The sequence below is a fragment of the Corythoichthys intestinalis genome, chromosome 14 (assembly GCF_030265065.1).
Source record: "Corythoichthys intestinalis isolate RoL2023-P3 chromosome 14, ASM3026506v1, whole genome shotgun sequence".
Classification (NCBI taxonomy): Eukaryota; Metazoa; Chordata; class Actinopteri; order Syngnathiformes; family Syngnathidae; genus Corythoichthys; species Corythoichthys intestinalis.
The window spans coordinates 14,528,177-14,541,515 of record NC_080408.1 but is presented as its reverse complement, the minus strand read 5'-3'; the positions used below and the strand labels follow the sequence as shown (position 1 = coordinate 14,541,515).

Sequence of the window (13,339 nt, the reverse complement as noted above, 5' to 3'; positions counted from 1 at the left end):
AAATAGATATTAATCTTTGATTTTTATTTATTTCTGTCTGGTGTATGTTTCCATCCACTTATAAATATACACAAAAACAAATTACTTACTATATTACTAATACAAAAAAGAAAATACTAAAATATGCCCGAAAAAGATTTGCAAAGACAAAACTTTATAAAAACAAAATACACTTTTATAAAAAAAAATTTAAAAAATTAAAAATCTGTAATAAACGTGCATCTTTAGAATTTCCTCATTCTCTTAAAATACAGTAATTGAATTACTGTATAATAGTTTTGTGTATTTATGTTTTTCATTAAAAATTAGAAACTTATAAACAAAGGTATGTCTAGAAGCAAAAAAAATTAAAAATCAAATCTATGCTTTGGTTTCTTTTGGCTATTTCTCAGTTGCTTTGGTACATTTCTGGAATCATCCTTACCATTTGCATAACAATTTGTGCATTTCTCAAAACAATTAGTACAAGATTCAAAACACAATGGATTACCTGCAAAATCCAGTTTCCTCAAAATCATTCTCCATCCATCTCTTGAAATGAGATCCTGTGTCAATGAACATGTCCGTGCTAGCAGAATGATAGTCCTTGTGTCATTGCGTTCGAACAAGACAGTCAAATTGCTTCGTCTTGTTGTCAATATAAGAGTGTATTCTGGAGAGATGCTCTAATGGAAAAGATGGCTAAAGTTTTGATGACAATTATTGTCAACTATAAGTTACACCTTAGTGTGCATGGGAGGGTGTAAATTGCTTGCAAGAGACTGGACAAGACTTACTTTACATTTTTACTGATTATAACTAGGGTTGTTCCGATCATGTTTTTTTGCTCCCGATCCGATCCCGATCGTTTTAGTTAGAGTATCTGCCGATCCCGATATTTCCCGATCCGATTGGAATTGAATCGGGAGCAAAAAAAAGCAATAATTCCCGATAATTTTTCCCAATCATATACATTTTGGCAATGCATTAAGGAAAAAAATGAATAAAACTCGGACGAATATATACATTCAACATACAGTACATAAGTACTGTATTTGTTTATTATGACAATAAATCCTCAAGATGGCATTTACATTATTAACATTCTTTCTGTGAGAGGGATCCACGGATAGAAAGACTTGTGACTTTGTGTATTGTGACTAAATACTGCCATCTAGTGTATTTGTTGAGCTTTCAGTAAATGATACTGCAGCATGCCCCAATGCATGATGGGAAAGTGGAACCATGATGGGAAGTAAAACCATGACTGTGCGTCGTGCTACCAATGGATATATCTTCTCTGCTTTGGGAAATAAATTAAGGTGTTAAGACAAAGATCTATTCCCACTTTGCTTCCACAGATTGTATCCCATGATAAATTTAATCATAGGGTGAGGGATCACAAGGTATTAGCCAATTACAGTACAGTTTGAAAGGGTGCCATAATTCAGTCTACTCATTATGCGCTGTCTAGTATCTCTCTATACACGTAAAATGGCTTCATAACAGATTGAGCGCGATAATAAGTGAGAAGGTTGTGCAGCGCAGATATTAATAGTGTTAAAATTAACATGACACATTTTGTAATTAATTACTTGCCGCCATTATCGGGTTATTTTTGATAACCCTACGTTAAGCCTAAACTAAAGACTCTGGATGAGTATAACATATGTCCGTAACGTTAAATACAATTAGAAAACAATTTAATGAATATATATAAATATATTAAAAAAAGGCATGGCCGATATTTTTTTGCTGATTCCGATACTTTGAAAATGATGTGATCGGATCCGATCGATCGGGACATCTCTAATTACAACATTTGTTGACAGACCACATCATTGCAATACAGAAATGAAAAAGACAGCACTGTGCAGCACAAAGAAAAATAATTAGAATATATTCAAATAAAAAAGAAGTAGAAATGTGATTGAAATTGTTCTCCCAACATTTGACTGCACTTCTTCCTACCAGCCTCAGCCATTGTAAGGCCATGATTGAGAACACGGTCTACAAAGCCCCTTTCACACACATGCCGAAACACCGTGAAAATCCCGGGATTTAAACATGCAGCCCATGTACGTGAACGCAATTTCCCAGGTACACTGACACGAAGATTACGCGAACATTTCACGTGTCGCGTCTTCGTAAAATGCCCGGGAAAGTCCCAGGACGAGGCTTATGTGAAAGCAAGCGTTAAATTGGCTGATCGTCACTTCCTCTTTCTTCGCAGTAAGACGAAAAGCGGTAAATAAATATCGCAATTGTCAACATAGCAAGCTCAAATAGCCGAATTAAACGGAAAACATAACGAAATTAAATTGCTACTGGACCGTAGAACCGAGGAAGAGATTCTATCGTCCATCTTTGGAAATGTGTGGTTTATTTTGTTGCCGATGTTAGGTACCGCAACTGCGGAAACAAGGTTGTACCTCAAAGCAGAAAACAACTGAGGGACGCGTTCAAGGGTTTATTAAATACAAACAAAAGTTCAAGGGTTTATTAAATACAAACAAAAATACACGCGATCGCGGAAAAGGGGGAATAACACAATGGGTCCGTGACAGCAGATCGATGGGGATCAATGATACTAACCTAAGCGGTAGGCAGAGAGCCAATAAGACAACAAAACAAATACACTCAAATACCAGCACAACATAGGGGATTTCAAAACAAGTGCCCATCAAGTTAATATCTCGGCACCCTTCTCTTGGATCACCTGGGCTTAAATACAGTCTTGATGAGCTTGAATTGGCTGCAGTTACAATGTCGGGAACGCTCCTACAAACAGCTCTGTAAAAAAAAAAACAGGATTTGACCAACATTGTGACAGCCAATGCTGACCAAAAATGACGTAATGTCCGGGTTATAAAATCGTGCCAGCAGCCCTCCCTGCACTGAGAGCGCCAGTGGGCAACACGGGACAAGCCTGTGAAAGTGTCCAACTCGCGTCATTGCCGGGATATCTCTACATACGTAAAAGCAATGACGCGAGTAAATCCCGCATCACCTTACACGGGAATTTACCGGGATATGTTTGTGAAAGGGGTTCAAGTGTTGTTATTATCTCATCAGGAACGTGCATATGTTCTCTTCTGCCTCACCTCCCAACTCCACCCCCATGCACCCCCACTCTTTGTCTTCTCTCTGGCTGTTGACCCAATCCAAATTCTTGTCTTTCAATTGTCAAACATTGTAAGGTTGTGTTCTAGCTATATACATATGTCCTATGTATAAAAATATCATGCTACATTCGAGCTATTTCAGAGAACTTGTTGGTCATTGGTTGATTTCATGCTTCTCTTCAGTAGAGGAAATCTAGAATCACCTGGGAGCAATTTACCATTTCAGGACAGATTTAGAAAACAGTAATGGAAATGTGAAGAAACATGCTTGGCATATTATCAGAACATGTTGCATGTAAAGACATATGCAATCAACAAATGCCGAAATGTTGTGGGGGGTGAGACTATTAAATATGGTCCCATGATAATAAATTTTGAGCAATGTTTTGATAATTTCAGTTCTGATCTGAGAAATGTACCCAAGTGACAGAAAAAACCTGTAAATTCAAGCCAAATACACGAAATTTCCTCCTATTGAACGCTGGACTAAATGAGGGAAAGCATGCAGAGGGTTTACATGAGGATACAAACCGCAGAAGTACGTTTGTCCAGCTGCTTGAGTTTATTGCGCGTCTCCGTCATGCTCACGTAACCATAGCCCGCTGCTTCCACCGACGTCTTTCTCTGGAGGCGGTGCAACAGGATCCGGTAGGCACCGGTGACGGGGCTCCTCAAGTCTCGACTGTTGTCCAGAAGGTGGCGCTCTGTGACGCCCAGCTCTTCCAGCGCCGCTTTGACTCTCAGGTCGTCTGAGCTGAGGACTGTGGACGGCACGGCGAGGTGCGAGGGTGTAGGGCGGCAAGCGAGATACGCTTCGGGGTAGTCCAGACCCTTCATCCACTCGCCCATCATGATTTTAGCCACGCTGATGCGGTCCGCGGGCACTGGTCTCAGCAGGCCCCGGATGACCTCCCTGCAGGGTCCAGGCACATAGGAGGGGATGCTGTAGGAGCCTTGCAGAATGCAGCGCCTCAGCCTACTCGTGTTGGTGGCTCTGAAGGGCATGGTGGCAGTGGTCATAAAGTAGAGCAGGACGCCCAAAGCCCACATGTCCACATAGCGGCCAACGTAACCACAGCGGCCAAAGAGCTCGGGCGCGGCGTACGGCGGGGAGCCGCAGAACGTGTGCAGCACGTCATCGGGGCGGCACCATGTACTGAAGCCGAAGTCGCCCACTTTGACGCAGCACATGCTAGTGAACAACACATTTTCCGCCTTCATGTCACGGTGTACGATGTTGCTGTCATGCTGCCGTGAGAGGACATGTGGTTAGGTTAGTAAACTAAAAGAATAGAAGGAAAGCCACAAATATCACATACATATGAGAAAGGTACAATAAATAATTAAGGATAGGCTTCAGTTAGCCTTTGATCCTAGTGAGGACAAACGGATGATTGTTTGAGAAGCACCATAAGGCTAAGAATTTTTTTTTTATTCAATACAAAATACAATACGCATAACATAATACCAAATCAGAATTTTAAAGGACAAATATTACATTTGTATCATTCCTTGTGTGAGTGACATTTACCATGTGCTTGATTGCTGCCAGCAGCTGAGCAAACACCAGCTTGCTCTCCCTGTCGGAGAGGCGCCCCCTAGTGCAGATGCGTGAGAAAAGCTCCCCTCCACTGGCGTACTCCATGACCAGATAAAGCCTCTTGTTGGTCTCCACTACTTCGTAGAGACGCACGATGTTTGGGTGCACAAGCTTCTCCATGCACAAGATTTCTGAGGCGAACAGCACTTGGGAACACTTGTCCAGGCGCGCCTTGTCCAGGATTTTCACCGCCACTCGCTCTGAAAAAAACATTTTTTACATATCAACTTCATAGGCGGAGTTTGACTTTCGGGGCAGGGGGGGCACAATATGTTGATGACCCCTAAACGCAGTGCAATAAAATTAACTTACAAGTTTATAATAACAAGTTGAAAATGAGTATTTTTTTGTTTCCCATCATTCTTGAGGGGAATTCTAAAATCAGTCTGCTTTGGCTATATATTTCGCCAAGATCGTCATCCATTGAATATGGTACGCCCACCGGTGTCGTGCCAGTGTAATTACCCCAGTCTGGGTGGAGCCACTGCACTGCATGGATTTGCTTGATTTCCGTGTTTTGGTGATGTAGTTTTCTACGAGGTTTTAAAACATGGCACATCCATCATAAAAAAACTTTTTTTTCTGTCGTATACAGTGACTAATGTACTGAACGTTAAAAGAGGCAATAATTCACTGTTTTACTCGTAGGATGACCTACAGTGCCCTCCATAATTATTGGCACCCCTGAAAAAGATGTGTTTTTTAGTTTCTAATTAGGGCTGTCAAAATTATCGCGTTAACGGGCGTTAATTATTTTCTAAATTAATCACGTTAAAATATTTGACGCAATTAACGCACTAGGCCCGCTCAGACAGATTTAAATGTCAGTACAGTGAAAGGCCAACTTGTTAATTGTGTTTTATGGAGTTTTTCCGCCCTCTGCTGGCGCTTGGGTGTGACTTGAATATGTTATGTGGCGTAATGTCGCCCTCTGCTGGCGATTCAGTGCAGCTGATTATTTGGGTTTCGGCGCGCTTTTCTGACGTGATTATATGTCGACGCGAACTCACACTAATAGACAGTAGAGGTTAGATTTTGTGCCCGAACCCGAACCCGACCCGACATTCGGGTCGGGTCGGGCCCACATTTTAAGCATTCACGTTCGAGTCGGGCCGCCATGCCGGACTAATAAATTATTTAAAAAAAAAAAAAAAAAAAAATTGGGAGAGCAGGCTCTCTGTATTGCGCTTCTGCTTGTACGTGTGCACGAACGCTGTGGCGCCGGCCGCTTTTTCATTTCCTTGTCAGAGAGGCGCGTCCATGTGAGAACAATATCCCACACACTCAGAAATATGTTTAACAAACTTTCCCAGCGTTATTTCGTTGTGTGAATGCTTTGATAATTCTCAAAAAAATATGTAGATTATTTAAACATTAAGAAAACTTGCGTTTTTTTCTGCCAACTCGAAGAAATGAAAATAAATTGCTGCTGCTGCGTTTTTTTCCGCGTCACTCCAAAAAAAATAAATAAATGGAGAGCAGGCTCTCTGTATTGCGCTTTTGCTTGTGCGTGTGCACGAACGCCGTGGCGCCGGCCGCTTTTTTATTTCCTTGTCAGAGAGGCGCGTCCATGTGAGAACAATATCCCACACACTCAGAAATATGTTTAACAAACTTTCCCAGCGTTATTTCGTTGTGTGAATGCTTTGATAATTCTCAAAAAAATATGTAGATTATTTAAACATTAAGAAAACTTGCGTTTTTTTCTGCACACTCGAAGAAATGAAAATAAATTGCTGCTCCTGCGTTTTTTCCGCGTCACTCAAAAAAAAAAAAAAAAAAAAAAAAATCGGGTTTTTCGGGCTCGGGCCTGCAAATCTAGTTAAGTGATCGAGCTCGGGCCGGGTCGGGCCTCAATACCAGCGGGCCGTGTCGGGTCGGGCTGGATTTTTTAGGCCCGAACTAGGCTCTAATAGACAGTGCTATTCAGACCAGCTAACGTCCGCATCCAGTATTCAGTGGCAGTTCTCATAGCCCCATCACACTGTTTGTGTCTAATACATGCATCGCTTGTGAGTTATATTCCTCCTTTGTTTATATTCATGAGCATTAGATAGTTATTGATGATGTGTATTTGAATTTGTTCACATATATGGTGAAATGCAGTTACATTGTTAGATGCTTGTGAGCTAATTGGCTAGTGCTACTGCTCAAATGGACACGTGTGTGTACATTTTATGTTATTTTGTGATTTATGCAAGTTATTGACACATTGCCTTGTTATTTTCAGTTTTACAAAAATACAACAAACGTGCTCCTGTCAAAAAGAGATGACTTCAGTAAAGCCCATGCAACTTTGCCACACCGTCTGATTTCTTTTTGGAACTTATGTTCGCTATCTGTCAATTTGTGTACTCACACACATTGAGGACAGAATAGGGCTACTAGTTTATTTTTTGATTGAAAATTTTACAAATTTTATTAAAACGAAAACATTAAGAGGCGTTTTAATATAACATTTCTATAACTTGTACTAATATTCATCTTTTAAGAACTGCAAGTCTTTCTATCCATGGATCACTTTAACAGAATGTTAATAATGTTAATGCCATCTTGTTGATTTATTGTTATAATAAACAAATACAGTCCTTATGTACCGTATGTTGAATGTATATATCCATCTTGTCTTATCTTTCCATTCCAACAATAATTTACAGAAAAATATGGCATATTTTAAAGATGGTTTGAATTGCGATTAATTGCGATTAATTACGATTAATTAATTTTTAAGCTGTAATTAACTCGATTAAAAATGTTAATCGTTTGACAGCCCTACTTCTAATATTTTTTTAAAATTCAAATAATATGGGACCTTAATGGAAAAAAAGAGAAAAATCCAACCTTCAATACAAGGTCTCATCTGACCAAAGCACACGGTCCCAGTTGAAGCCTGGGACCGTGTGTATTTTTGTGTGAGACCAAGATTGAGCTTTTTTGGCAACAAACACTCAAAGTGGGTCTGGCGTGCCACGAAAGATGCGCATGCTGAAAAGCACCTCATACCCACTGTGAAGTATGGGGGTGGGTCAGTGATGCTGTGGGGCTGTTTCGCTTCCAAAGGCCCTGGGAACCTTGTTAGGGTGCATGGGATCATGAATGCTTTGAAATACCAGGACATTTTAAATCAAAATCTGATGCCCTCTGCCCGAAAGCTGAAGATGGGTCGTCACTGGGTCTTTCAGCAAGACAATGACCCTAAACATATGGCCAAATCTACACAGAAAGGGTTCACCAGACACAAAATCAAGCTCCTCCCATGGCCATCTCAGTCCCCAGACCTTGTTTTGTTGGCAAAAGGGGGTTGTGCAAAGTATTAACACCAGGGTGCTAATAATTGTGACACACATTATTTGATGTCACATAATTTTTTCTTTATGTGGGATTTTTTTCCCCACTGAATGAATGCACTTGTATTGAAGGTTGGATTTTTCTCTTTTTTTCCATTAAGGTGCCATATTATTTGAATAAAAAAAAAATATTAGAAGCTAAAAAACACATCTTTTTCAGGGGTGCCAATAATTATGGAGGGCACTGTATAACTGTTCTTACTGTCGATGCCCAAAATATATAACTGTGGTCCTTTTCTGGCTTCAATTAATTGTTTAAGTCGACAACCCTCATCATACCTAATGCGGCCAGGGGACACAATTTTTGACGGGGGTAACTATATTGGCAAGACACCGGTGGTGGCTCTGTTGTACAATTAGCGTCTTTAGTGGGCAAATTGAAACTTTGCTCACCATTTTGACAGTGGTCTCTAGCGTTTCACGGTCCACATTTTCAATCCTCGGTTCCTGCTCAGTAGTTGTTGTCGCTTTGAAAGCTTAAGTTTAATAAAAAATTACGTATAGCCTTTCCAGCTTGCCTTTTCGGTCCTCGAGTGGTTTTGGCTAAGCATACAAATGACCGTCTAAGGCAGGGCTCCCCAAACTTTTTCCTGTGAGGGCCACATAACCCTTCCCTTCTCTGATGAGGGGCCGGGGTCAGTTAATCACAGCTTAAAAATTAATTAATTGTAATTAATCGCAATTCAAACCATCTCTAAAATATGCCTTATTTTTCTGTAAATTATTGTTGGAATGGAAAGACACAAGACGGATACATACATTCAACATGCTGTAAATGAGTACTGTATTTGTTTATTATAACAATAAATCAACAAGATGGCATCAACATTCTGTTAAAGCGATCCATGAATAGAAAGACTTGAAGTTTTTAAAAGATAAATTTTAGTACAAGTTATAGAAATTTTATATTAAAACCCCTCTTAATGTTTTCGTTTTGATAAAATTTGTAAAATTTTCAATCTAAAAATAAACTAGTAGCTCGCCATTGTTGATATCAATAATTACACAATGCTTATGGTGCATAAAGTCAGTCGCATCCAAGCGCCAGCAGAGGGAGACAAAAAACACAAGTAACAAGTGGACATGACACTCTGCTGTCATTTTAATCTGTTTGAGCGGGGCATGTGCGTTAATTGCGTCAAATATTTTAACGGGATTAATGAAAAAAATTAATTACCGCCCGTTAACGCGATAACTTTGACAGCCCTAAATATAATATAATATAATATAATATAACATAATATAATATAATATAATACTGTATAATATAATATGATAATAAAACTATTAATTAAATAGATAATAACGCAATAACCCTGAGTTCTTCACAGAAAAAAGCCAGGAAATAAATAACACTATTGAGAAAAAAAAAAATAATAATAATTGTTTCTTTTTTTTTTTTTCGTTCAGGGAGCCGGACCAAATGTGGCTGCGGGACGTGTCTGGCCGGCGGGCCGTAGTTTGGGGAGCCCTGGTCTAAGGTGCAAGTCAGATGATCTGCTCGAAAAATAATTTTGGCCCATTATAAAAAAAAATTTTTTTTTGTTCATTTCATTCTTTTTTTTTTGTTTTGTTTTATTGCTTTACAGCTTTTATAGACAATATTTTACCGGAAAATTCTTAATTTTGAAATCATATATTGTATAGGAGAGTCAATTATATGCATTGACACTTTTCGGCTACCGGGGGGGCGTGGCTCCCCTGGTCCCCCCCACTGAAAATCCGCTTATGAGCCAGCTCCTATTTTATGGTTGTCATCACTCACTTTGTGGTAAAATGACAGGAAAGCCAAAGGGGAAAAAAGGCATAAAATCTGCTTGGAACTGAATATTCAACATGAAATGAACATAGAAGTTATTTAATCAAGTCTGAAATCATTATCATACAATCAAACAGTAGTTCATTCTGGGAATCTCTTTTACTGTCTTTAAGTAAGGACAACTAAAACCTAACAGTCTGACTCACCTTTGGTCAGGTCATGTATTCCGAGTCGGACCTGGGAGAAGTTCCCCGATCCAATCTCCCCTCTGAGTTCATAGAAGCCCACTCGTCGCCCAAAGGTGAGCTCGTCCATTACTCTCTCTGAGTGACTCAGGTCATGGGACGCCTTGGAAAATGCAGTGTGCTGCACTACCTCATGTTCAGCTCTGCTCTCCTTCCTTTCTGGGTTCTTGCTCTTTTCCATGACATTCCGGGATGTTCGCTTTAACACCTTCTCCGTGTGTTGTCGAGGGGGACCCCCTGAGAAGAAGAGGAACATAAAAGTTCGAGGGAAATAATATGTTTCTCTAACCTGCTTAACATTGATCATGCTTAAACACACCTGCTTTGTTCGGAGTCTTTGCTAAAGCCTTTCGTTTAGCTATCAATGTTGGAGTCAGATAAGTGGTAAGAGTTAGAACGAACGCGCAGCGTTTGACTGAAGAGATTTCACGTCAAAATATTTGTACATGTATACTTGCAAATGTATCACTTTAAATGTACTTACATGATTTTAGGTTGGTTTTGTTGTGCTCTGCACTGTTCTTGTTGTTCAAATACATAATGACGTTCGTTAACAACAGTCCTACAAAGAAGGAGGAGGCAATAGAGTTGGTGTGAAAGCACTCTCAGGTGATGTTGCCCATATCTCCCAACGCTTTTCAGGTGTCACTGTCGTTGCTGCTCGCCGTCCACCACTGTGGTGGGATCATGAGACAGCCTGTAATGTCCTAAGGGCTGTAATCCGGTCTCCTCCTTCATAGACCACAGAGAGGCTTTGCAGAAGCTTCCGAAACTGAACGATGAGACATGCTGGTGGGATTATCCTTTTGTTATGTGTGAGCTGTAAGTGACTGGGTCACGCCAAGCTGACAGTGGCTCTTAATTGAATGGAAAAACTTTCACTGTATGAATTGCTAATGAACCCTAAAGTGCCTATGACAACAAAAATCAAGTTTATTTCCTATTTCACGCGGTATTTTATGCTCCTGAATGATATGGACCGCTTGGATGTGTGTGGACGCCATCGTTTTATTATTTCAATTTTTTAAATCCAGCGCCATGAAAATTAGTGACTTCCAGCTCCAGTCTCGGGTTGAGGAAGAATGCAAATGCGACATTCCTGGGTCGGCATCTCAAAACATATCCAATGTTTTACAGCATGCAGGTGGACTGAGGATTCAGCTGATTTTGCGGATTAATTTTGTTTATTTTTCACATCACGCCAGTCCAATGTGCTGCAGGCTTTTGTTGTTGCACTAGGAAGAGTGGTATGAGGCTTTTTGGATTTCCAAAAGATTCTTGTTCACCGCGATGGGCAAAACAAGTCCGACAATCACGAGACCAGTGGACGGATGACTAAGTGAGTAAGCTTCGTGTTTTATATTATGTCAAATGCTGGGATCATGGTAAACGTTTTAATAGGGAGGTGGCTTGCATTTTGTGGGTGATCATACTACTCCTGTTTTTTTTACATTTTCGGCGTTTCCCCTTCTCTCCCCGGCAACGAGCACTGCCTGCCCTCTACCGTGGGCCGGCCGATCGGTCAAGACAATCAACCCCGCCGCCGTGTGTGACATGAGTTGTGATGTTTTTGTGTAAATTGTCATTTTCGGCATTTCCCCTTCCCGTTGCAGAAAAAAAAAAATGCCGCTCGGTTTGGGTTAGCATGTCGGCTAGCTGTCACGCCTCCTGCTTTGTTTACGCTCTTTTCTCCATCTCCGAAGCCAGGGCTGGGAAATGACAAAAGCCTGACTAAATCCGGTGGCATAAAATACCGTTCGGGAGGTGCAAGAAGTCGACAGCTTTGAACATTATGCAGTAATTTTGCCCTGTTGTATTGAATAAATGCATTTTTAGTATTTCATATTCTATTTAGCACAATATTGCTATTTGTCATGACCATACCATTGATTTAGCAATTGCGGCCAAATACCTGGATAAAAAGAATATCCTGTAAAAATACTGGAGTAGAGAGATTGAAACAATGACCTTTTGCTGCTCTCTGTCGCAATTTTTCTCGTTCTGAATCATCCCCCTCAATGGGCTGAATTCTAAATCAGCTGAAATTGTGACCCTGCCCACGTCATCCTCCAGCTGGGGACGCTAGAGAGCTATAATGACAGGCAAGGCTAAACAGAAGATTAAAAGACTAATTTCTCATCATCTGCGCTTTGCCACATTGTTGTATATAGTCAAATCGTCTAAAAATATGATTCTAATTCACATAATAAGGCTTTTTTTTTTTTTTTTAATGCTGTCACATTAGTTTTCTGAGATACAAGGAAGACGATTTCCAATTTTGCCGAAAATTAACCTGTCATTCAGATGATTTTTTGTTGTTGTCGTTGTTGTTGTTGCTTTGACTGCAAGGAGCAGTGAAATGTTCTTTTAAAGATGGTTCAAGCTGTTAACATTCATTCCCAGTTGGATTTAATTGTCAAACCAAACAAAAAACAAATACATTTACATGATGTGGATTTTAAACAACCACACAGCTTTCGTCACTATGTACAAAGTCATTAATGGGCGAACAAATAGTATCTGGGAGACAGTGTATTTCATAAAAGCATAGATACGTAGATAGATAGTATTGCACTGTACTATTCAGTGTGTTTTTCTTGTCAATGGTGATTAAAAAATTAAAAAAAAGAGAAACTACAATATTGCATTTTCCGTTATAAAATTGCACGTATATCTTACATGACAAAAGAGATTTTTAATAATTATGTACACAATACAACTTTTGCCCTAAAGTTGTGCATAGGGAAGCGTTTAATACCTAACTTAAAATGGATAACTAACCATAAATAAGATCTCCTCCACTATGTCACATGATTTTTAAGACAGTCAACATAACCTTTCCCACCCTAGGGGAAATGATAACCCTTTGACACAGTGACCCAGACACATGGCAATATAAGACCAGACAAGACACACAACATAACACCAGACAGTCGGTTACATGTCACTGGACTGCGAAGACTTCATCAAGAATAAGCCTTACATACTTACAGTACATGTTGCCAGTGTATAATCCAATTATCTCCTGCATGGTGAGCAAGTCAGCACGTGATGACACTGCAAGTAAGATTTGAACGTCATAATTCACAATGACAGTAACGTGCAAGCCTAAACATTTTAAGGTACACCTGCACGCAATACAATCTGACATCTTGTAGTGAATATTCAGATGTGGTAATGAGGTAAACAACAACTATTTTGAATTACTGTTAGATAAGTAGTGGATTGTGATCGTTTACTTATTGTATTTGTTTTTATTAACTTAAATCAATAGTTTTGGTCAT

At 39.8% G+C, this 13,339-nt stretch overlaps 1 protein-coding gene across 2 annotated transcripts; it reads right to left on the bottom strand.

Annotated features, from left to right (window-relative positions):
• Nucleotides 1-226: 226 nt before the first annotated feature.
• On the bottom strand, nt 227-12,208 carry LOC130930410 (serine/threonine-protein kinase NIM1-like). 2 transcript variants are annotated; one of them, XM_057858357.1, is made up of 6 exons: nt 10,540-12,208; nt 10,375-10,413; nt 10,017-10,292; nt 4,636-4,904; nt 3,636-4,352; nt 227-2,772 (listed from the first exon to the last, which is right to left on the bottom strand). In XM_057858357.1, exons 1-6 carry the CDS (start codon nt 10,592-10,594, stop codon nt 2,761-2,763), a joined length of 1,368 nt encoding a protein of 455 aa, XP_057714340.1. In that variant the 5' UTR covers nt 10,595-12,208; the 3' UTR covers nt 227-2,760. The 2 variants fall into 2 exon arrangements, with proteins under 2 accessions (XP_057714340.1, XP_057714339.1); XM_057858356.1 differs by lacking the exon at nt 227-2,772 and having other exon boundaries at nt 3,448-4,352; nt 10,540-12,206.
• Between the last annotated feature and the right edge of the window lie 1,131 nt (nt 12,209-13,339).